This window comes from Carassius gibelio, chromosome A7, assembly GCF_023724105.1.
Source record: "Carassius gibelio isolate Cgi1373 ecotype wild population from Czech Republic chromosome A7, carGib1.2-hapl.c, whole genome shotgun sequence".
NCBI classification, from domain to species: Eukaryota; Metazoa; Chordata; class Actinopteri; order Cypriniformes; family Cyprinidae; genus Carassius; species Carassius gibelio.
The window spans coordinates 31,682,094-31,708,568 of NC_068377.1; the positions used below are offsets into that span (position 1 = coordinate 31,682,094).

At 39.2% G+C, this 26,475-nt stretch overlaps 2 protein-coding genes across 4 annotated transcripts in view; both read right to left on the reverse strand.

The window, feature by feature from the left end:
- The window catches only part of LOC128017223 (insulin receptor substrate 1-B-like), a 46,583-nt gene that overhangs the window by 15,115 nt on the left and 4,993 nt on the right, over nucleotides 1-26,475 (reverse strand). For all 3 annotated transcript variants that reach the window (XM_052602498.1, XM_052602496.1, XM_052602497.1), the window contains exon 2: nucleotides 5,176-8,508. In XM_052602498.1, coding sequence (XP_052458458.1) covers nucleotides 5,176-8,508 — 3,333 coding nt within the window. The remainder of the gene's footprint in view (nucleotides 1-5,175; nucleotides 8,509-26,475) is intronic.
- Nucleotides 23,439-25,660, reverse strand: LOC128017224 (uncharacterized). The gene is made up of 2 exons (XM_052602499.1): nucleotides 24,746-25,660; nucleotides 23,439-24,653 (listed from the first exon to the last, which is right to left on the reverse strand). Exons 1-2 carry the CDS (start codon nucleotides 24,968-24,970, stop codon nucleotides 23,571-23,573), a joined length of 1,308 nt encoding a protein of 435 aa, XP_052458459.1. The 5' UTR covers nucleotides 24,971-25,660; the 3' UTR covers nucleotides 23,439-23,570.

Genomic DNA, 26,475 nt, shown 5'->3' on the forward strand with positions numbered 1-26,475 from the left:
CCTGTGTGATGGTCTATAGACTGATGAGGGACAGTGTTGTAGGTTTTGTAAATCACGTCAACAGTTCATAAATCTGAATCCTTCGTCAGAATGTTCAGTCTCTAATCACTAAAACCCAAACATAACAGCTCCATTCATAGAGCGGGACAAGCAGCCACCAGATATAGAGAAACACACACTCACACAGTTACCTGGACTGTAAGGAGATGTGAAGCTTTAGTCTGTTGAATTGGGATTGCTGAAACCTTTCACTTCACTCACACACACAAACACCTAATTCAGTACTTAAATCTCAAGTGTGTCATTTCTGCACCACCAGTAGTAACAAACAAAATACCTGCAAATAATTTAATGCAATGTTATTTGTAATTTAATGTCATTTATTCCTTTAATGGCATGGGAAAATATTCAGCATCATTACTCCAGTCTTCAGTGCCACATGATTCTTCAGAAGTCATTGTATTATGCTGATTTACAAATTACATATCAATGCTGAAAACAGTTGTGATGCTTGCCTCTTTTTTAAAATTATTTTATTAAAAAGTCTTTACTGTTACATTATAAATGTCTTTTTTATACTGTCATTTTTTATTAAATTAATGCATCCATGTAGAAAAAAAAAATTAACTGCTTAAAAAAAACCAAACATTTGAATGGTAGTATATAATCAAAAAGGTTAAAAACATAGGGATAAATAAATAAATAAATAAAGTTCTGGCTTCATTTACCCTCACCTCTTTGAATTTCTTTACTTCTGACCACAAAAACGATGTCATACAGAATGACAGCTTCAGTCAAACAGCTTTTTTTTGGAAAAAAGATGCGAGTGATTGGTGACTGAGGCTGTCAGCGCCTAGCATTCTGTCTAACATCTCTTTTGTGTTGTGCACAGAAGAAAGAACGTCATATGGGTTTGGAACAACACAAGGGTGAATAAATGATGATTTTTACATACAAGTTCTAAAAGCTGTTATATTTTATATAGGTGTTATATACACCAACACTCAAATTCCAATTCACCTTTCTATTCAAAGTATTCAAATCTAAGACGAACACATATTTTGTCAGGATATAGATGCTGATATCAGCACAGCCCTGAGCAAAAGAGCAGCTATAGAGCCCAGGTGTAGGCTTTTCTACAGAAACAGACACCTTTGTTCATTTCTCTCAGCTAAATCTGTTCTACAAGGACATCCAATATTACTTTACCAAGCCCGTCCTACTTTCTGCCCTCCCGGACCAGTGCTACTTAACATCTAGAGCTACAAAATATAGTACGTATTAGCTAAAATTAATCAGACTAACTATAAACCTAGGGCACCTCACAGAGGTCAATGAAATCACAGTCATACAGTATATAATGAAATAAAATACTCTTTCCGTTGCGCAACAGCTTTTGCTTCACAGCAGTGCAGACACATTTACAGCTGTTTGAGTAGCATATAATCCTATTCGGATTATTCAGTAGGAACTGCGCGTTCCAGAAGATCTGCCAGGCGCATTCGCTTGTCCACTCTCCAACTCCAGAGGGTTTGTCGGGACATGGAATCCTGTGGGACCATACGTTACTCCATCCCATGGACGTGCATAAATAACCACAGATTACCTACTGTCAACTTTAATCCCTCTCAGTCTCTCGCTATATCTTTCTTTCCATCTCCTTTTCTATCATGTATACGCACACTTTCCATCTCTCGTGTTCGCTTTCTGGCTGACCACTATCAAACCAGCTGCAACCAGATGTGGTCCTTCAGGACTACTGGGATTGTGGAGCTCTGATTCAGTCTTTACAGACTGAATATTATGACAGCCCTCAGTAATAATAAACTAATCATTACAGATGAGATGATCAGTTATACGTAGGGACACAAACCATGTGTATGGGATGCTATAAATAAACTTGGAAAATGTTGACAGTGATAAACATACTGGTAAGAATTGAGTGAGTCAGTTGTAAGATTGAAAAACACAGCTGTGTTTGGCCATTTCATGGATTTATACATTTAGCTGAAGTATCACTGACAGTTTCCAATGCAGAACTGCGAGGAAAAAATACAGGCAGATTTTTGGATCAGTGTCTGGTGTGCAGTGTTAAGAATCAGTGTTTGTGAAAGTGTTATTATAAGTTATTCAAATGAATATCACATGCTCAAGAGAAGAAGTTACAATAAATTGACAGCATTTGTGTTAATTAACATTATACCACAGTTGCTGTTAACGTGTACTAAACCTATAAAATTGCTTTAAATATTCGGGCCTCTCAAAATGGGTATAGCCAAATGTTGTTGGGTGTGCATGCACCTTGTCAATCCAAAGCATAAATTAAGTCCAAAAGTAGCATTTACTAGTATGTATAGGTTTTAGGGCGCATGAGTGCACAACGGATGACATTCTTTGAATAAATAGATGTGTGTCTAAACGAGTGGAAATGTGTGCAGACGGTGGTGGAAATATAAACTATGATCCAGTTAAGCAAAATCCCCACGAGTAGTACAAAAAGCCACTATTACCCAACAATATCAGAGTAGGGGACCATTACAAAATTGCTGAAGTGTCTCTGTGTTGTATTATGTGGTTATGGGCATTTGTGTGTGGTTTTAAGAGATAAAAAAATTACCTGAGCTTCACTTCACCCATAACTCTCCATTTAGGTAAATGTTGTCTTGTGGTTATAATATGGATGAATGATCTTTCTCACTCTCTCTTGTTAACACACCTCCCTCTGTGTGAGCAGCTGCGCTGGTCTAAATCCACTGCTCTCTACGACAGACTGAGATACACGTGGCACTACCACACAGCAAGAAGAGGAGTCCTGCCAGAGCTTCAAACAGTCTCAGCGTGTGTGTACGAGTATGTAGGTGTGTGTTTGAGAGACTTTAAGATGCATAAATTAAGTGGCTGACTTGCTGATAGCAGGTTATGTTCCCTCTCATGCACAAATAAAAAAAAAGACTTCTATGTATATTGCATCCTAATTCAGATACATTATATTTCTCAGGCATTCATCTGCCATTTCTTTCACCCTTAACTTTCTCTCCCACAACTTTCCTTCTATTTCTTCAAATATCGCAACCTCTAACTCATCTCATTCTCTATTTTCTTTCCCTTGACTGTTAGTGGGAGTTTGGATGTGGCCAGTGAGACCCAATCTGGAGTTCAGCCAGGGAAACTGCTTTCATCGTTGTTCCCCGAAAGCACAGAAACCCATAACAAATGAACCCAGAAATGTTCATACCATTTCCTCAACTCCCACCAAACATGAAAACCTGATCTGACTCTAAGTTCCTCTCCACTATCTCTCACTTTCCCTCTTCCCATCTTTTCTCCATCTGCCATTCGCATACTGCCTGTCTGCATCTCACTTTCTCTCTTTCACTCCCATTGTGCCATCTCTTTCTCACCCTTGTACTTTCTCTCCCTCCTCCTCTCACTTGCTTTAATCTTTTCTCAGATTGAAGGAGGGTGGGGGGGGGGCTTCCCATTCTACATTCTCTCCCAAAAATCTATTTTGTCTCAGCTCTTTTACACTACTCAGACAGAAACGTTTTATTAAAATGCAAGGGAAAAAAACGGTGCAAGGGAGCGATGAGTTCAAGCCTACTGGAGCTGAAACGCACACGCAAGGGCACAGACACACAAACACACACACCGCAGCCAGGGAGGAAAGCCACGAACAAAAGGATCATTTATTACATGCAGAGAAGGGGGGTTTGCGGGTTGAGACCACGTTGGGCCAGCGCAGTGCTGGCCCCTTCTCAACATTCACAGCCAGCTCGCCGCATTCCCCCCCAGTGCCGATGCCATGCTGTCCACTAAATGCAAAAGACTTGCTCAACCACTTAATGCTGCAAAAATAAGCCTATATCTTTCTCTCTTCATTCTCTAGGCTAGTTTTCAATTCAACTCTACACTCTTGTGATAATCTTATCATTTGATTTAAAAGCAGGCTCAAAATCTGGGCCATCAACAATTTAGCAAGAAAATAAGAGAACGATAGTCAAATCAGAGATTTCTACAAACAACCACTTTAAGCTTTCTCTTTTTCCACAAGAGTCACCGTTTTCTTGCATAACATAAACTGAACACGAAGCTTTAGACATATGTGGTTAGCCTGCTCTGTCACTATTTGTATAAAAAGACAATTTATGCAAACTTCCCCATCACTGTATGGCAATCCCAAATCTAGCCACAAACCAATATGTGAATTTAAAAGCATACAGAGGGAACTCAAAAAGACGGTAACTCAAACTGAATGAAAAGACTGTATTTAGCCATTTGCCCTGTCATTGTAACCCTTCTATATACATAACTATTGAGGATGCTTTAATGTTTAAGCTCAAAGATAAACACTGGAAAGTTCTAAAATACATTTAAAACGGTAAATCAAATTTAGGATCCCAGGGAATGAAAGAAGCAGTAGACAAAACCACTGGTTATGAGATTTGTGAAAGGGAACTTTCCATGGGTCTCTGATCAGTATTGTTGGCATTGTAATGCCTGGCAGACAGGTGGCTCTTGTATCTAGAGGCACCAGGTGGATATGAATAAAGAACAAAACCATGGCCTCATAAAGTTTTGTTATGGAACAGACTGTACTCTGTTTCCAGTGCATCATCAGTGTGTTGTTGATTAAAGTGGAACTAAAGCAGAATTAAAAACAGTGCAAAATCAGCCACACAAGAAAACAGGCACAATTCTATCACCTTAATAAGAGCATTAATGGGGTGATAATATATTATAGTTGCACATATGAGATTGCATACCCCTTGCAGAATCTGCAAGATGTATTTAATTAATAAAAAATAAAAGATTAAAATAGCATTTTTCGAAAAGTTTTTTATTATTATTTAAAAAGTAAAAAATGAAAACATTTGTTCACTAAAAACCAAGGAGTGTACTTTTAAACAAGTAGGTTGTGTAAAATTAAAATTTGTTGTATTATTTGTCTTGGGAAAAATATCCTATGAAATATTATGAAGAGCAGTGCTGAATAAAAAATAAGATGGATCTTTTCTGCAAGCAATAAACAGAGGATGCAAAAGGAGTACTTATGGACTCAGTTTTATGAGATACAATATGTTCAGTTTGCTGAAGATATTAATAAAACTTCATTTTCAAACTTCATTCAGGAGTACTTTTTAGACTAAAACTCATTTAGAGATGAGTTGATCTTACCTGTACCATCTTTGCTGCCACCTTGGTGTGTCCGTAACTCCTCTGACTTGTAGAAGTCAATGCTAGCGTACATGTTGAGGTTTGAAGCACTACCACCTGAAACACCAGTTCCTACAGAGCCCCCTGCTGGTCCTCCACCCAGCACAGAGGAAAGGATACGGGCAACAGGTGTGTGGACAGTTGCTTGCCCATCTGTGGCAGTATGGGAGCTTTCCTTGTTAGCCAGGTCCAAGTCTATGTAATTGAGACCCTGTTCCATGGAGGATGTCTGTGAAACAGATAGACTGGGTAGTCCAGGATTGATGTACTTAGATGAGATGTCTGCTGAGCCACTGTTCCCCCAAAGCATACCCTCAAAACCATGCCGACGGGCTGTAACTTGGGTGTGATCAGGGCAAGAAAGAAGTGAGGAAGGAGCTTGGAACGTTTCAGAGCAGTGGCGTCGACGACCTTGAGGATCTGCTCTGATAACTTTAGCCCCATGATCTGGGTTTGGGATTTTGGCAAGTGGAAAGTCTAGTCCTAGTCCCAAACCTAGGGCTGGAGCTACTGACTCAGGCTGGTCTGGCAAAGTGGCTTTTGGTGATGTACAATTTAATGTGCTGCCTAAGTTCAGGCTAAAGGCCATCTTTGTGTAGTCACCACAGGCTGGGGGTGAGTCTCCTGGATGTGGTACATGCATGGTTTTTCTATGTCCCATCCCACTCTCTTCATCATCGTAATTTAGAACTGTCGATCTGTGCTCATCATAAGCTTTAGGGGCTGCTGCAGGTGTGACAGGAGGGGTGGGAAATGGTGGAAATCCAAGTGATGTGAGGGAGATGGGTGAAGGGGATGGTGAAACTCCTAGCTCCATATTGACATACTCAGAGGCAGTTGATGGAGGGATAGGGGTTGAGGAGCTATGCGAGAAAGGCAAGAATCCAGCGACACAAGAAATAGGCCTGGGTAAGTTGCGGTGGGTACTGGGTGGAAGAGAAGCATCTTGCCGAAATCCACTGGTTCCATTACCTCCTGCCTTTAGGTTCCTCTCACCCTTGAACTCAATACTGACATACTCCCCAGGGCTCTTAGGCTCAGGAGGAAGGGGTGTCTCACGGACTCTGGGTAAAGTGTTGGCTTTAGAGACATCCACAAACAGACTAACAGGCCTGCCCCTCTGAACAGGATGTCCTTGCTTTACCCTTCCAAACCCTTGCCTTTGCTGCAAGGATCCTTGCTCAACATCCTTTGCAGTAGTACTTGTTGCTGCTCCTCCTGTTATTTTGACAGTCTTTTCTTCACCTTCACCTAGGCTCTCACTGCTAGCAGAACTGGAGGAGTATGAGGATGATGAGAGGGACAGATGTCGGCCAACAGGGGGTTCCTGATGCTTAGCCTTGCTATTAATAAGCCCCCTTCCTCCACCCAGACCTCTATCACCATTAACCAAATGCTTCCCTCTTCCTGGCCCTTCCCCAAAGTGTGTTGAAGAATTATGTTTGTAGGAGCGGGGTAGAGAATAGTAGGAATATACCATCTTAGGTGGAGGCTGCTGAGAATGCAGATCAGATGGAGTGTGGTGCTCAGCTGGTGGCGGAGTACTACTGGCAGAGCGGGCGCTGATAGGTGACATATTCATGTAGTCACTGCCAGTTCGGCTATCAGCACTGCTGCTGCCAATCCAGACAGTAGGGACCCCCCGTTGGTCTGGTGAACAGCTACTATTGGGAGACATCATCATATAGCCATCTGTGCCAGAAGGTGGTGGACGGATCTGCCGTGGGGGTGAAATGCTATTATTGGGGGTCATGGCCATGTAATCATCAGCAGATTTTGAGTCTGGATCTGAAATTGTTACTGAGAGGGAATGAAAAAGGGATACTGGGGGAGCTGTAACTCCTGGCAACATGGACATGTAGCCATTATCCATTGCTCCATTAGCTACTCCAATGACATAAGGGACACCTGTTTCACCACTACCAGCATCACCTTTAGGCTCCGCAGCTACTTCCAAGTAGCCTGTTGCTCTTGCTGCTGCTCCAGAATCCTGCTTTGATTGAAAGGATTCTCGGCTGGTGGTTGTGTGAGTCATAATTGCATAGTCATCCTCTTCAACAGCTTCTTCACCAGCTCTACGGTGTGGTGCATGTCTCTCTAAGGCCATGGGTGGCAGGGAGGCCCGCTTGCTCATTATCCTGCCCTCCGCTTCACCTTCTCTGCTAGAGGAGCGCCTCAGAACTCTCCTGGTTTGGGGTAATGCATTTTGGCCTGGCTGAGGTTTGGATGCTCCTCTCTGACCCATTAGGATGTAGTTGGATGCTACATCCCCAACAGAATGCCCACCTGAGCTGCCTGCAGACTCTGCCTGCATTGTTGGGGTTAGCAGTGAATGCTCTCCAGGGCTGGAACCATATTCATCTGAGGAACCATAGTCACTAAGAGAACCAGAGACAGAGGGCTGTCGGGGAGGCATTCGACTGTACATGCTACCATTACCAATCCCACCACTGCTGCTTGTCCCAGTTCCTATTGCACAAAACTCAGATCCAGAAGGTAGGCTTGGTGCAGTTGAAGGAGCAGGGGTTGAGATGGATCTCATTAGTGCATGCTGTGCTTTGACTGGGGTTGGTGCACGAACGGATGTTGATCTTAGTATAGGGGTATTAGAACATGACCCATTAGTCGTGGGATTCGAAAATGTTGCATTCCCTCCAGTTGTTGCACCACCTCCATCATCAACTTTTCCCCCATCATTGGATGTTTGAGTTCTGGGAAAACTGTAGCGAGAAGTTGGAGAAGTGCTATTACATCCTCCGGTAGTCCCAGGTGGTTCGGTCCGTGGACGTCTTGTGAATCCAACCTGACTGGGTGGAGGATTGGGATGATGGCGTCGAGATGGAACACTAATAGGATTTGATGAAGTGGTGCCACCTCCCGCTCCGGCGGCAGCTGACTGAGACTTGCTACGTTGGCGAAACTCCTCACTCAGAGCCTTCATGGCTTCCAGCAGAGTCTCATGCATATTCTGTGCTACCACAGAGTCTTCCACTTGCATCCAAAACTCTCCAGGGCCAGTTACTGCAGAGCGACCCACCTCCACGAAGAAGAAGTTTTCAGAATGACCACAACGCCTCACATTCATCAGCTGGAGCACAACAGCAGCTGCATCAGAGTTCAACTTGACAAAGTTGACTGTCTTTTCAGTCAGGCAGAGCCGGTAGATGCCAACTAGGTTCTTGGCTTGGCCCAGACCTTTAGGCCAAACTTTTACTTGCCAGACTTCCTTGAAGGCAGGACCAGGGGATGGTAATCCATAGTCTCCCCCATTCGCACTATCACAGAGTGCTTTACCTACAGAGAGGAAAAAAAAAGTCAGTTTAACCATACACCACAAGGTAAATTTAAAGATCCATCATACAAACCCGAAAGTAAGCACATCTTAAAGGAATAATTTTTCCAAAAATGAAAATTCTGCTATTAATTAAGCATCCTCATGTCATTCCAAAGCCCGTTAGACCTTTGTTCATCTTCGGAACACAAATTAATATACAACAATACAATAAAACACAACTTCAAATGAACACTTAGTACTCATATAAGATGCACCATGAATTAACAGTCAATAATGCAGTGTATGCAATGTGTCCCATAGAGTAAAAAAAAAATTAACAAACTCAGAGACAGATAAATAATAATGAGCTGCAAAAGATGTCTTAAAAGTCTTAATCTAGTTCCACTAAATTTCTTTAGAAAAAACTTGACTTTGAGGCCATTAGTTTGGCTACTTCTCACTGAGAAAGCATCCCATCTTCAATTCATCAACTCTCCTCTCTGCAGCCTATATTCATCCACATTAGGTGTTCACTGTTAGTAAAGGCTTTCTTTCTCTCACTCTCTATTTAAAAAAATCTTCCTATTAGTACAATTGCTGGCAAACTTCTACAACCAACAGTTCTGTGAAAACACACCAGATGCTCATAATAATCTAGGAACTTGTTCTTTAAGTCTATTTTGTGGGGAAGTCATATGAGTTTGACTACTAACCCTAAGGTTGTGTGTTCAAGTCTCGGGCCAGCAATACCACGACTGATAATAAATGGCTGCCCACTGCTCCGGGTGTGTATTCGTGGTGTGTGTGTGTGTTCACTGCTCTGTGTGTGTGCACTTTGGATGGGTTAAATGCAGAGCACGAATTCTGAGTATGGGTCACCATACTTGGCTGTATGTCACTTCACTTCACTTAACCTCCAAAACCTGTTTTTCGGAATCATTACTCTCTGGACTTTGCATAAAATTTGCCTGGCTATAGTTTGGATAAATGTACCAACTGCATCAACACACCACTATAATCTGGAAATAATGGAGCGAGATGAACTTCTCATTACTATACTATGCAAAAAGCATAACCAATACTATCTAATTCATATTTATGTGTTTATGGCACTAAATATAGTCAGTTTGTTAGTGTCCCAGCAAATAAGAGCATGTTAGAAAATGTAAAGTGTTCTTGAGGGCTTGTACATATAGCTTGGAAAAACACTAAATACACACAAAAAAACACATAATTGTACACAGTCTCTTGCTGTGAATCTGAGCATCACAATGCTTCCAACACAAATGAGAGAATTACAACCATATGCAAAATTGTGTGTATTCTGTCTTCCGCTCTTTCACTTAAACGGAAGAGCAGCTTCCTTCAAAGGTTGTTTGCCCCACTCTATGTGTGTGTGATTTTATGTGATGTGGACCTCCCCTGGATGCTTGTGTGAACTTAAGTGATGCTGGTAGCCTGCATTAGATGAGTCATAGACAAAGCCACACATGACTTTTTAATGATTATACATACAAGATTCTCTCTTTGCCAGTCCTACACTCTTGAACAATGCTTTCAGTCTCAGACACATCCAGTTGACATATTTAAAAAGCAAGAAATTGAGAGCGATGAAGAGCTATAGTTACTGAAATTTAAATATTTTTGACTTTTGACTTATCTAGGTGGTTGCTAAGTCATTTGTAGATGGTTACATGTTAGACAATATCAAAAGAGCTCACCTGCAAGTCTCTATGATATTACTAGATATGGCTTGGGTCTCTTCTTCAATGCATGGCACTGTCTTGATATTAACCCATGCTAAAAAAGCTTACCCTCGTTCTTTCAAAGACTCCTTTTAACAGCATGCTTGGTGTTCATAAGATCACTTGCTTCACATTTTGCAGAAGCACCCACCACTTTTTGGGGAAGTCGTGGCCTAATGGTTAGAGGGTTGGACTCCCAATCAAAGGGTTGTGGGTTCTAGTCTCGGGCCGGACGGAATTGTGGGTGGGGGGAGTGCATGAACAGCTCTCTCTCCACCTTCACTACCACGACTTAGGTGCCCTTGAGCAAGGCATCGAACCCCCAACTGCTCCCCGGGCGCCGCAACATAAATGACTGCCCACTTCTCCGGGTGTGTGCTCACAGTGTGTGTGTGTGTGTTCACTGCTCTGTGTGTGTGCATTTCGGATGGGTTAAATGCAGAGCACAAATTCTGAGTATGGGTCACCATACTTGGCTGAATGTCACTTCACTCACTCACTCACTTGAGGCTGGCAGTGGTCCATGTACCTTTGATCTCTTGAACATAACATGCCATCCTCGTTTTGATATTTTGATAAATAAATCACATCTGAACACGACCAACATTTTAACAGCAATGATCTCATGAGAACAAAATTTCACAGTACATCTGCAATTAGGAGGGCCATGCTAAACACTAGCGTGATATCTCCAAAAAACATAGCAGCATGGTCATACATAATTGAGCATTTACTAAAGACTTCATGAGAAGAAAGATGTGTTTAAGGAAAGACGGAAAATAGCTAATACGATTAATGCATCTGTATATCAAATCCCTTTCATTCAGTTTAATTTGCAGAGAAAACTTTAAGTAATTTGTTGAGCTTATGAAAAGAGTTAACACAATGGGACTGTGGTGCTTTGAAAACTGTTCTTTCTATTTGACATTTAGCTCAACCAATGGTGTGAATTTAGTATGGGAATTTTTTAAAGCATAAAATCAATAATTTTATAAATATGTACAATGGTCAAACACAGACCAACGAAGCTAAATATTAAAAGCACCTGCAAACCTCACGCACACTACCTTGCTCACACACAAAGGGAGGCAAGGCAAATATTCATTTTAATCTAATTACACTGCCCTTGGTTTCCCTCTGATTTTGCATGACTGGGTCATCTACCTCAGCTCTAGATCAGATTAAATACGCCCATTAAATATGATCAGATTAATTATCCCCCTGTCCTGGTGTATCTCTCCTGCTATGGCAGTATTTCCTACACAAATAAACAGATAACCATTCGAAAGTTTGTTGGCTTATTAATAGTAAGGATGTTAGTTAATTGTTAAGTTTAGGTATGGGGTAGGATTAAGGGATCTAAAATAAAGAACAAGGCATTAACATGTGCTTTATAAGTACTCATACACAGCCACTATGCCAGTAATATGCATGCTAATAAGCAACAAGATAATAGTGAGTCTGGTCCTTAAAATGAAGTGTTACTAAATAAAGTATTACCAGATTTATTTATTCTTTTTTTTTTACTTTTTGAAATAAATCAGTTATGCTCATCAAAACTGTATTTATTTGAGCATACAGTAAAATACAGAAAACCAGTTATATTGTGAAATATTACAGTTTTCAATAAAAAAATACAAAACTTAAAGGGGTCATATGACTAAAACATAAAATACAAATAATTTTCCACATACTGTAAAATGCTTTGCCTTTCTGAAGCATTTATTTTTTTACAAAGCTCATGATTCTGAAAAGCGAGGTGTGCTCTGATTGGCCAGCTTTCCAGTGCGTTGTGATTGGCCAAATACCTCAAGTGTGCGATGGAAATGTTATGCCCCTTGCCATACTGTGATGCCGTGTCCCAGCCAGCGCGAAAAAAAAAAAAAAAAGAAAACCTTGCAAACGAGGCATTGGTAGCATGCAGTGGGCACATAATTACGGATTATAATGACTTATACTGTCTTTTTATGCGGTGTGTTGCATGAGTGTAAACATAAAATCATGTCTGCATTTGTGATCGGAGAAACAACAAACGACAAGCACAACTCAACATTGCTCAAAATTCACGTTGGAATCATCAGTGGCAAATCATTTAAATATGAAAACATACTTACAGACTGCGAGTCTGCATTATTTGTCAGAACACCGGCATTGTAGGCTACTCTCCCAGGAAACAGTCCTCGGCCTTCGTAAAATGCACAGCACATATCTGAATATTTGGTTTGAACTGTTCTGGAGCAGTGTTGTAAATACAACTTAACCACTGATTTCTAGTCGTATCCTGTTTTGGAAGACCAAACAAAGTAGTTTCACTTTCACAACGAAACACATAGCGTCTTCACAACAAGGGGGCAGCAACAATATGACAGCGAGAATCAAAGTTATGCATTCTTTCTATACGTGAACATTTGGGCAGTGTTACGCAAATCTTCCCACATCATGACGTAGACATGTGGGGGCGTGTTTAAACAAGGCATTTTAGGAGCGTGTGGACAAGTCTCAACTTTTATAAAGCATATCTCTTTGGGTTTAAGACTTTAGTCATTGCAGCTTTAGGGATCTTATCTTTTCCCAAACAGCTTGTAGTATCATATGACCCCTTTAAAGTAAAACAAGAAATATTTCTTATTATATTATATTATATTTATATATATATATAAACACTATATATTAGTGGTTAAAATTGCTCAAATATAAACAGTTTGCAAGACTTATTGGGATCATAACATCTAGTCCTATCACAGATAAACTTGCACTATCATGTGGAATGTGTATGCCTGCTATTGTTTAATATACATTACCTATCTACTTTCAGGTGTTTAGACATAGACAAACAGTCCCAAATGGATACTGACACACTGAGAATTGTTCAGCACACACACCGACACTAAGAAAGTAGGTCACAAATAACAATGCAGTAAAGTCTGGCAAGGTCACTGCAGCTGTGGTACAGTGTATGGCACAAACCGAACCAACAAAATGACCTTAAAATCAGCTACAGGCCATATCCAGATCTAATCAATCAATTAATAATAAAAAACGTCTAATCTTGATTCGTCTGCAACCATAAACCACATTTAATCCAATGTTGTGCTTCGTCTGAGCTTAAGTCTGCCGTCATCACACTCACTCAGCGTATTAGAGGAGAACAGCATAGCCGCGCTGGCGGTATGCGTGTTACCATACACCAGCAGAGGGACAGGATGGGGCGGGGGGGGATTTAAGGTGAACAGGCACTGTTACATAAGCGTTGTTTTGAAGTGTAGCGCAGCACAAATCGTAGCTGTTTGTAAATAAATAACCACATGTTGACGGAAAATTCAAATACTGAACATGCAACCTAAAAATCGAAATGAACCGGTTTTAGTCAAGTGAAATATATTATTTATTATGACTGCATCAACTTGAATACATTATACTACCCAAATGAAAGTGGTTTTGACTCTGGATATACTCCTGTTTTAACAGCTAACTGCTTAAACTGAGTGTGACAGCCATTAACACGAACAATCACTTCAACAAAAGAGCAATTCAACTGAGATTTGTGTGCATGTGAGCACATAAGGGTTTTAAAATAAAGGCTAATTGCTCTATTTAGGGCCAAAGTTCAGTCCTGATCTTTCTCTCTCCTGGTGCTTTGAAAGATAAGCAGAATGCAGCAGAGTAAAGAAACAGCTGTGTGTATTAGAGCCACAAACAGCCAAACGTCCCTGTCTGTCTCACATGTCCGCCTAATCCCTTTTCCCTCAGCAAATAGAAGTATTCACAAATAACCTCTAAAAACTAATTTCAAGGTGACATTTAAGTTATGGACTTATAGATGTGAAACACTTTAGATTATTAAAGGTATATAAATACATCTAACTCAAACAAGCTTTGGTGTAAGTTCAAACAGCTGTTGTGGTTTTAAGTTACTTCAGTACGCATTCTATTTGTAGACAACTCTTACTTGCAAATTGACACAAAAAAACTCCTAGAGTGTCGATGGTGAGATAGTTGGTCAATTCTTGAAATCATTTTGTTTGTGCTAATATTATGCAACATTCACCAAAGGGAATACTGATGACTTCCTGCAAAACTATTTGCCATTTACAAAACCATCAAATAGAGCTAAAACATCTATTCCAAGTTTCCAACCAGCAATTACACACACATTGTGTACACATTATTGAACACAGAATGCATTTTATACGTTCTTTGCAAGTCTTATACTAATCAAAAGCACAAAGGTAGATTATTCCATCTCAAGGGCTTATGGGTCACAAAGCAGAACAGCAGATGCAACAATATCAAGCATGGCAACTGCACAGGCAGTCATAAATATTCAACACAAATTCCACAAAATAGACAATGCTATGCAGTTCTGTTGTTCACACGTTAGAAATTAACTTATCTTTATCTTGGATGGCATGAGGGTGAGAACATTTTCATATTTTTTTTTACTTTTGGGTGAACATTCCTTCACAAATTTATACATCATAAATATACAATGATATATTACATAAGAAAATATTTTAACAAGACATGATTTGCTGTGATCATGCTGCTAAGTGGCAATATTGATGAGAAAGGGTGGTGATTATTCTGCACCAAATGTCTTAGTGAGGACTAAGTGATCTTGATCAACCTGAGAAGACTCAACACACAAGCTTCACACAAAACCTTTCAAATAGTTTATCTAATTTTTCCACAAGGAATGCACAAGTGTCCCCTACTCACAAACACACTATCTTTTTTTTAGCTACTTTCACACATGTTTTCTGTTATCACTGCACACACACAGATGCTGGCACTGCAATTTTTAGCTGGTCAGCATTATCATGAAGTTTCCAGATCTGCTAGTGATTTTTGGTTTCAGTGCCATACGGAAGCATATCAGTGGTTCTCACTCTGCCAAACCAGATTTGGAGTGATGAAAGATGTAACACCCGAGAGGAAGAGTCTGCTGTCCACAGCCAGTAGCTGATACTGACCAATGAACATGCGTGCACACACATACACACACTTACCAGATACAATTCTTGCATATACTGTAAAACATCCAACCTCAATTTTGTCAGACAAACTCTATTTTGAAGGTTAGCTGAACTACAAAATGTCAAAAAATTTGACATTGCATAAGAACTTAAAGTTAACTTTAAGTACATTTAGTATGAGCTACTTAATAAATAGCAAAAATGTACAATGTCATGTTTGTAGGTGAGGGTCAAACTAACAGGAGCATTTTTTATTTTTTTTTTCTAATAAAACACAAGCATGTCACTTTGTTTTCAAATGCGTTAAACAGAATTTCAGCTCGTTAGAATTTCAAGTAGAACTGAAAAACAATGGCTTTTCAAAGAAGTTTCAAACAGGTGACTCAAGTTATGGGTTGAGTCAATTTATGTTCCCTTGGGCCACTCAAACAAACAGACTGCAGAAATCACAGACTTCACATCACTTTTCATGTCATTTTATATATATATATATATAAGTGCTGCTGAGAAATATGCATTCCATAATGAGGGAACATCTTCCACAGGTGAGAGATATCAAAAAGCAGGTTTAGTAGTACATTATTATATATTATGTTAAATTTTAACTGTAAAAATCATTATATAACATAATTTGGTAACTTAACTCGTACTGTACATGGAGAAGCAACTGCTATTATTGATACATATAAATCAGTAATCTGTATAGTTTTTGTAAGAGAGGTTTTTGGTCTGAATCCACTCTGTAGTTCAATGGAGATTGAGAACGACTGCAAAGGCCATTCAGAAAAACAATAAAAAATAATAAATTCTAGTGGAGTTAAATACATTTCTGCTGCGAGATGTTTCATAAAGTGGTGAGAACAGATCTGGTCATGGTAAGAGACAGTGACTGTAAAGTGCCACTCTCTTGTTTGGTACACTGTGAACTGTGTCTAGCACACTACCATTTAGAGATAAAACAACCTTAAAAACAAGCCATTTTGACTCAAAACAAGCTATATAAATAAGAAGCTGATTTCCACGAAAGCACTGCTTTGTTGGTTAAGCCATGAGAACTACAGTCATTTCCCAGAAGTCTTTTCAGTCTAAGTGGTGCTTCAGCGGTTGAGTGATTGCCACCATATTACTCACACTATTGACCATACATTCTCTTTAGGCTAGCAGTCTAGAATATTTATTAAATATCGCTCTGGTCCTGAACAAGTGAACCCAACAACCTTTCTCTGACTCACAGTCCTCAGAGATCATTCATAAAAGAAAACAATAGACATTGTGAACAATCCTTTTCACAACGGAACTTATTAAATCAAGAAGCAATAAAATGAAGTCAACTTTTTTGGTACAAAGCATGTTTGAGGGTGTGTATAATGCGAGAAAACAGGTTGAAATAGCTTAAAGGGTTAGTCCACCCAAAAATGAAAATCAGGCTGCATTTGACTCAGGCATCCTAGGTGTATATAACTTTCTTCTTTCAGATTAATCCAATCCAGAGTTATATTACAAATTGACTTTGATCTTTCAAGCTCTATCGTTGCAGTCAGCGGATGTCGCATTGCTTCAGTCCAAAAGAAGTGAGATAAAAAGCACCCTTCCATAAAAAAGTGTCTCACACAGCTCCTAGGGGTGAACAAAGTCCCCTGTAGCAACTTGATGCATTTTTGTAAGAAAAATATCCATATTCAAAATGTAATAATCACTTTAATCTGAGGTCAGACTCAGCATTGCTCATCCGCCGTTGAGTCTCATGAAAACCAACCTTTGTTTAGAGGATCAGAAGAAACTACGTTTTCTTACTTTAGCAAAGGAAAACCAGTCTCCCCTTGGCTTACATTAAAAATACTCCGACATTCTTTTCTACAAGTCCTCGTTTTGTACTTCTAATTAGTGAACACAAGCTAGATTCAAGCGATGATTACATTTTGATTAGTACATGTATTTGAATGTATACATATAAAATAATGTGAATATGAATTAATATTAACACATATTAAATATGTATCAATGTGTAACTTAAAAACAGTTTATCTATTTAGCAGACATGGTATCCAAAGCAACTTAATGATCAGGAGCAAGCTGTTGCTGGTCTAGTCCTGTGAATTGCTTTATATACACTGAGGAGCCTAATGGATATTTTTGTCACAGACTTTCATTTCAGGATCTGGTCATGTTTAAACAGCACTTAAGGACAAGCTATGTTGTAAAACAGGGTTCATGGGGGTCAAACAGTAGTTAGCAATTCTGTGATCTGCTTCATTTCATCAGATTTAGCAGTTCAAATAGAACAAGCTTTCACATCCTTTGGCAGTGTCTGTGTTTGCACGCGAGTGTTTGTATGTGTGTGTCCAAAATCTCACAAAGACACCATATTAAGGAGATGAGTGAGGCTTAGGAAAGTTTAACCTTTGAGTATCAGCCATGAGCCAGACTGGCATCATAGGCACATACAGAACAAATACACACAGACTAATGCACAAACACAATGTGTTGTACTTGAGACAGCAGTGGCAATGTAGTGAGGTGCTGTAAAGTACAAAAAAGGTCACAAAGGTTATTTTATGTTACAATATAAATATTTGGTCAGGATAGGCTTCATGCATGACTTGACTTCATCTTTGTAATTGACAACAAAGAATTTAATTTAATAAAATGCCTTTTTATTGAACAGAAAGTAGTATTTTATCTCAAAATAGCAGACACCTTAAATAATAAAGTGTGTATCACCTGCAAGCAATACCCATATGTGTCCAGTGGTGAGAAAACCATTTCCTCAAACCTAATTTCTTCCTCCTTTTTGCAGCTGCACAAATACAGAACATGGAATATCTGCTCACAGTGCTGAGGCTGTTTGCTATTTGTTCAATTTAATTGGCATCAGAAATCCACACAACACATGCAGGTGAGATTCCCATGACCCACTTTATTCACATACAGTATACACTACCTTTTAAAGGTTTTGATGTTGGTAAGATTTGTTAATGTTTATGAAAATGTTTTATTTGATAAAAAATATATTAATATATTTTATAATGCATTTTTTTCCTGTGATAGAAAAGCTGAAGGTACAGCAATTACTCCAGTCTTCATTGTCACATGTGCCTTCAGAAAACACTCTAATATGCTGATTTAATGCTCAATAAACATTCCTTATTATTATGATTATTAATGCTGAAAACAGTTGTGCTGCTTTTTATTTTTGTGAAAACCAAAAAAAAAAATGTAGGACTATGATAAATAAATAAAAAACAGCATTTTATTTATTTTTTAACATACATCTTTTGTAACATTATAATTGTCTTTACTCACACTTTGGATCAAATTAATGAGTCCTTGCTGAATAAACCAAATATTAATTTATTTTTTGAACCCCAAACCTTTGAAGTGTAATGTAGCCCATCTAATAAACAGTCCATTAAAGATTTCCTTTACATGAAAATAGTTAACACTAACTATGTGTGCATGTGCTTGAATGTTTCATTAAGCCCAGCCCCTAAACCAGATTGTTCATCATTGTTTCCACAGCTGAAGCTTTTAATGATTGTGTTCTCTGTGTTCAGTAAGTGGTTAGTAATATACAGATAAAATAGACAGCTGCAAGTCCAAAACCTTAGTCAAAGGGAAAATATTCAACTATTTGCATCACTTAACTCCTTAGCCTTGTTCATAGTGCAAATTCTTGTTCTTGTCAGTATGAGGTTATGATTACTAGTTAAATCTCAGTTGTTGTATGTAAACATCAAAGCACAGATCCACATTTTAAAAGCCTAATTATATTTTATAAATGCAATTTGTAATGCCTACGTCAAGTAATGTCGATATGTAGATTACTGATGCATGCATGAGAATGAATGAAAGAACACAGGAGAAAAGATCAGTGTGAAAGAAAATAAATGTTTAAAGGAATAAGTCAAACCCAAGACTCAATGAATAGCAAATGAATAAATCAAAGTGGATGAAGGCAGCAACTGAAATTTCATCCCCAGCGTAATTTGAAAAGCCGCTGGACAGATTCTCAATTATCATGGCTAGTAATGCCTGTAAAGAATATGGACAGGGAGCATTAAGATGTTTATTAAGATAAACGCATTAAGATGTGTAAAGTTGATTTGAACAACATTCCCACAGGTCATCTCACAGTTGACTGGCCCATCAACATGTTAAACTCAGCAGAAAGCATCAATGGAGGTAAGACAGATGTCAAAATATTTAACCAGCCCATCAGTCGACTGGTTTGTTTAGCTTATTATCCAGTAAGGGGTGTTCTGGGTGACAACTAGAAGGGTCATCTCTAGCCTGACCCTCACATTTTCTTAAGATGTTATCTCCTTTAAAGGGGGGTGAAATGCTCGTTTTCACTCAATATCCTGTTAATCTTGAGTACCTATAGAGTAGTACTGCATCCTTCATAACTCCAAAAAGTCTTTAGTTTTATTATATTCATAAGAGAAAGATAGTCTGCACCGATTTTTCCCGGAAAAACACGACCGGCTGGAGGCGTGACATGTGGGCGGAGCTAAAGAATCACGAGCGCCAGTAGGCTTTTGCGTTGAGAGCGTTTGGAAGCTGTGACATTACCGTGAGGAAAAAAACATCCAAAACAAACCATGGCTAACAGTCAGATTCAGCTGTTTATTTATGATCCAGAATCAGATCCCGAGGCTGAAACTGAACGAGAGCAGCAGCAGCAAGGACTCGCTCCGAGCGGGGCTCGAACCCGGGTCTCCGATGGGAGGCGGACGCACTAACATGGAGGCAGAGATATTTTAAGCAGTTTTACTCACCGCCTGCGGTTCCAACACACGATCGTGACCCTTTTTAGTTGGGATTGCATCATCCTTAAGAAATAACCGATACGCAAATCCGTCGTCAAACTGGGCCTTGTTTGTAAAACAAGCATCTTCGAAATGCAGGGAACAAACACAAACACTTGCACAACTCCGTCGATGCTCTGTAAAAATAAACTCCATCCACTGGTCCCTTAATGCTGTTTTTTCTTTGGTAATCTGTGCAGGGTTGTCTTGCCCATGGCAACCAAAAACACTTTTGTGACATTTCACGACGCTCTCGCTCTGATCAGTGAATGTCTGTCTGACTGTGCTCAGTCTCTCAGTGCTGTGTTATACGGGAGCGCGCACTCTTCCGGCAGACTTGCCCTCAGGACCCATATAAGGAAATTTCGCTCCATCTAACGTCACACAGAGCCATACTCGAAAAAAAACTTTCCGAAACTTGTGACAAACCGGAAGTAGTATTTTTGGAACAGAAATACTCCTTCAAACATACAACTTAATTTTTGAAACTTTGTCCATGTTTAACATGGGAATCCAACTCTTTAACAGTGTAAAAAAACTCAGTATGCATGAAATAGCATTTCACCCCCCCTTTAATAACCAGTAAACACCATAAAGTGACTTAATACACACACACACACACACATTATGTAAATTCAAAGAGTCTTTGCATTGCATTCAGAGTAAAATAAATGAAATTCAACCCTTTGGTTGCAAATAAATCCTTTTCAGAATCTGCATATGTCGTTGGCACTGATAGCCTGGTGGTTAGTGTGTCAACATGTAGTGCAACTGTGTTCATGGTGACCTGAGATTGATTCCCACCTGCTCCCCTCTCTCCACTCAATGCTTTCCTGTCTGCTCTCTACTGTCCTCTCCAATTAAATGCATAAAAAGCCCGTAAATTAATAATCTACATATGTATCTGTGCATATAGTTGGTTCATTCATTGTGTAATGCAGTAATAGCTGCTTGGACTCTTGATATTGGATTGTAAGGGTTGCCTCACATGTTGGGTTCGTTAATGGTACAGTATCTCCCAGACCCAAGGAACATGCAGTGCTGTGTAATTGCTGTAGGAGTCACGGTCACTGCTCTTTTTGTATGTTTACTCTTTCCAAGTGTACCTGCTTTCACCAGTACAGTTCATTCTAAGAGTGAGTGGTTATATAATATTCACTATCTTTTTCAAATTCACATTATGTAAAGAAATTGTCCATGTGATTTAATTAGCAACTTTTAGAAAACATTACTAGAGATGATTTAAGCCGCGTTTCCACCGCAGGAACTTTACCCAGGAACTAGGGACTTGGTCCGGTACTTGGTGTGTTTCCACCGCAGGAACCAGGAACTAAATAAAAGTTCCGGGTAAAAAAATGCCCCCCAGAAAGTCCCTGCTTGCGAGGTGGTACTTTTTCAAAGTTCAGGAACTTTCGGGGGTGGGACTAGGCGCTGAACACGCTGATTGGTCGGATTCACGCCGCATTTCATTGGTCGACTCCAGGCAGCAGTAAGTTCCATCCGCCATTTTCAAACATTTGTTGCGGTGCGAACATTCAACAATGGAATCTAATAAAAAATACGATCGTTGGACCGACGAGGAGGTGCAGGCTTTATTAAGCGTATTTTCAGAAGAGGACATCCAGCGGGAACTGGAAACGGCGACCCGCAATGAAAAGGTGTACTTGAGAATGTCGAGTCGGCTATGCGAGCTCGGGATAGTGCACACAGGAAAACAATGCCGAGAGAAGTTGAAAAAACTTAAGCAAGATTATAAGAAAATAAAGGATCACAACAACAGAAGTGGATCCGACCGGCGAACCAACAAGTGGTTTGACCGCCTAGACGCGTTACTAGGACACAGACCATCATTTTCTGGTGCAGCGGTGACGTCGGACTCCGCTACTGCATTGTTGGAAGCCATGCCGGAATCCGACGAACAGTGGGTTGAAGGTAAATACAAATATATGTATATATCACATCTAAATGATATCGTCTTAAAGTCGTTGTAGTGATAAATCAATCTAACTTTTTTTACACTATGTTTCTCCAGACGAATCGAGTGGGCCGAGTGAATTGCAGGCAACAGAGGTCAGCGTGTTTTCCCCTGCAATCACCAGTAGCCCTCGTCTCAATTGTCCCGCTGAATCACACACACGCCAAGGTATTACCCACGTTTGTCCAAAAACATAACTTTTCTTCAAAACTGACCTCATGGAAATGTTAATGGTTTTGTGACATTGTGTTTATTTGATATTTAAAACTAAGATTGCCCATGATCAAACATTAAAATATGGAACATGATGGGCCAACACGAATGGTTTAAAAGGAAGTTTTTTCAGAAAAAATAATCCATTGAATAATTTTTGATGATTCCCTTTATGTCAGGGTGGACTGTGTGTTTATTACCACATGTTGACTATTTTTCTTTCACTGTAGGCAAGAGGAAAAGGGATAGTGACTTCCTTGATGCATTGCGAGAGATGGAAGATGCTAATCGAGCCGTCCTGCAGCGTGGACAAGAACAGCGAGACGAGTACATGAAGCTGTTACTCGAGAGCCAGGCTGAGGAGAGAGAGATGAGGAGGCAAGAGTTGGCATTCCTCCAGTCAGAAGCTAGAGAAAGCAGGCACCAACAGAGAGACTTTCAGGCTGGGTTTCTGTCTGTTCTTGGAGAGTTTGTACAGTCTTTCAAAAAGTAGCCACGTGACTGAACAGATTCTCGTTTGCACTTTAAACCTTTGTCTTTGCACGCCTGCACACACATATATATAAAAAATATATTATATATATATATGTGTGTGTGTGTATAAATGTTTCTTTGCACTGTTGGGAGTAGATATATAGTAGTCAACATTTGTAGTGGATCAAAATCTGTAATGTAAGTGGTCCTAGAATCTTCTTATAAAGTCAACTCTGCACTTTTGATCCACGTCAAATGATGACTACTGTACTTTATATACCATTGGAATTACTGCAGTTAAGTTTTTTTCTTTGGCTGGGCTGCTGCCTGTTATTGGTCAGGTTCTAAAATACATTTGCACATTATTATTGAATTTTTCCAAAATTTTATTTCTATTTGTACATTTTATATTTTACTTTTGTCCCAATTACTAATGTAAAATAAAGTTTGAAGTGTGACTTGTTTTCCCGTGTCTTTTTTTTTTCAATCATTATTATTTTTTTTAAATTCATTATTAATACTTTTTAAATGTTTTGGTTAGAAGTTAAAACATGTAACACATAATACATTACACATACAATATGTAAAAGGAGATACTACTTGAATTCCCTAATACTAGTAATACCCATAATGCTGTGACTAAGTACTGACTTGCAGTTTATCCATTAAATTAATCCATTAAAAACTAATAAGCTGTGTATTTATAGTTACAATCAAACACACATTACAGACTCATATTACAATGATAATGCACTTCAGTTTTAGTAAATTGAATTTATTAGAAGAAAGTTGTACACTGCTTTTGTTGCAATGTTGTATTACAGGTTTATCAGCATGAACACAAGGCACATCACAGCTGTTCACATTACATTGCAGTGATACTGCAGCTTACTATGTTGTCGTCAAAAACTGCATTAGAGCTGTGCGTGCATCTAGTCCCTCAGCCTCTACAGTGGCTGACTGAGCACCATCAGGCTGGTTTAATGCACCTGTCACCCATTCTTCCCTGAACTCATCACCATTCATCTCACAAAGGTTATGCAGAACACAACATGCTATCACCAGGGATTTGACCTTGTGCGTACTGCAGTCATTTCTTTTTAGCAAACACCTCCATCTTCCTTTTAGTCTGCCAAAAGCATTCTCCACCACCACCCTGGCTCTGCTTGTTTTTTGATTGTACACAATTTTTTGGGGTGTCAGTTGTCCGTTGTCAGTAAAAGGTTTCATCAGCCAGCTCTTCAAAGGATAAGCTGCATCACCAAGGACAAAGTATCCCACATCATGTCCACAAATGTTTTTTGTTACATCAGGTAGTAACAAACCCCTATCAACTAGTCCCCACAAACCTGACAAACGCAGCACTCTGGCATCATGCAGGCTGCCTGGTGCTCCAACAAAAACATTCCAAAAAAGTCCCCTTCCATCTACAACAGCCTGCAGGATGATCGAATGCCAGCCCTTTCGGTTGAAGTACTCTGTGTGGTAGTCCTCAGGTCCAAGAATGGGGATATGTGACCCATCAATTGCACCTACACACTGTGGCAACCCCCATCTGCGTTCAAAATATGTAGCCATTTCTTTTAACTTTTCACTGTTTGGTAATTTAATAACTTCTGGCATGAGTACTTTCTCGACAGCGGAGCAAAAATCATGAACACATCGACACACAGTAGCAACTCCAATTCCAAATAAATGAGAGATGCTTCTGTACTCGGAGTTGGTTGCTAGTTTCCACAGTGCAATGGCGATTCTTTTTTCGATGGTTATACAAAGTCTGTAGTTTGTGTCTTGTCTCTCCAGTTGAGGTTGCAATCGACGACAGAGGTACATAAAAGTATCTTTAGACATCCGGAAATTCTTTATCCACTGGGCCTCGGTGAAAGTCGAAACCACGCTGTCCCACCACGCAGTTGTTCTATTGTGTACCCAAACTGATGGCGCAACGCGACGTATTCGATAGTACTCGCAAATCTAGAACACACAAAAGTGGCAAAAATAAGTTCACGAAATCTATAATAACATTAGTCACAACTCTGGATAAATTCGATTTAATTATTTCTTACCAATCTTGTTCTTTCTGCTCGATGTCGCGCGTTAGTCCCAGCCATCTCACGGTCGATGTCGGCAATTGCTGATAAGACACGTTGTCTCGTTTTGTATCGAGCATTACGAGCTTTCTGGATACGCTTTACTATCAGTGCTCGTCTTTTTTCTGCCGTTTGGTTCATCATTTCTTGAGTAAACCAATACAACATGAGCAGAAGCAGCACTCCTTGGATCTCATCCATTCTACCTTTTCTGTCGCGCAAGAATGATTACGGTCTGTACCTGACAAGAAGAAGCAGTCGCACGCAATACTACGTCACCGGACAAATTAGCATAATCTTCCCGGTACTTTAGACCGCGGTGGAAACGCAGAAGGCAACGGGTCTGGGGGGACAAAAAAGTTCCTGGTAGAAAAGTTCCTGGGAGAAAAGTTCCTGGTAATGTCGGTGGAAACGCGGCATTAGTTGTGTTTTATCGCAAAAGCAGATTAATGCAGATAATTTGTCAATAGGGGCCAATATAAATTAACAAAGAAAGTTTTGCAGTAGTATTAAACTGCAACAAAGAAACATGGTAAAATATGTATGTTTGTCATTTATGTATTTGCAAAGTAAATTTGGTAGTTCTGTAACCAGTGGGTGTGGGGGGACTATGAGCCCTTTAATTAAATGGGTCCCCTTTAATTATTTTGAGGGATTCTTTTACGGTTTAGAAAATCAAGATTTTTCATTGGTTATTTCAGTATAGTGAAAACAAAATAATCATTCAAACTGAGAATAAATTATATAAAGACAGCGAACAAAGAACACTGAAGCCATGCATGACTTCAGTCCAGTATGAGTTCACTTTCGCTTCAACTCCAGTTAACTGAACTAAATCTCAGCAGACTGAAAGTAAATAATTCACTGAATAATTCAAACACTATCTGTAATACTGTCCTAAACACTGAGCTATTGTAAATATTATTTAACAGATATAAATGGAAGTAGATAAACATGCACTGCCTTGACAGAAAGATTGGGGAAAATGTTACTGAGGGATCTCGCAGGATAAATTAAACTGCAAGTTGAGCTCTAGTGAGAAGACATGATAAATTAAAAAATTAAAAACCTAATAAATATATAGATAAATAAATCAATAAAATAACAGGAAAATAAATGAAGTTATAAATGACATGAATAAAAACAACTGAAGTGCATTTATAATAAAATGTAACCCTGAATTATTTTTTTTTAATTACTTTTCTCCTTAATGTATTTTTCCTTTATGTATTACAGTATTTTATGTATTTATTTTTACTTTTATTTTTATTCTTCTTCTTTATACCTTCATATATTTTTATATTTATTTAATAGTGTATTTAAGTTTTTATTCATGCATTCATTCATTTTGCATATATATGTTTAATTCCCACATGTATTTATTTCCAGATTTATTTATTCCATTATTTCTTGTTACTTTTCCGTGTGCATTGCAACATGGAAATGAGGGAGTCCTTGTGGAGCTCCGCTGAATCATTGGTTGAGAAAGTTGCAAAATACTTTTTCACAGATTCACATTATTATGTTCAATTATTTTATAGTGACTGAATTCAGCTACTTATTCTGTAAAGTCTGTCATTAAGCCAACCATCAATGTCGTCGATGAGTTTCTAGGTTGATGACGCCTCTAGACACACTTGGTGGAGATTTCGAAGTTGTGTTCATTTTGTAATCACAAAAAAAAGATATACTGTAAATTTAGAAAT

What these genes read in the sequence shown, in the direction of transcription:
- LOC128017224 (XM_052602499.1), bottom strand. Translation starts at nt 24,970, where the DNA reads ATGGATGAGATCCAAGGAGTGCTGCTTCTGCTCATGTTGTATTGGTTT. An exon ending in GAGCAGAAAGAACAAGATTG is followed by an intron (nt 24,654 to 24,745) that starts GTAAGAAATAAT and finishes TGTGTGTTCTAG; the next exon opens with ATTTGCGAGTACTATCGAAT.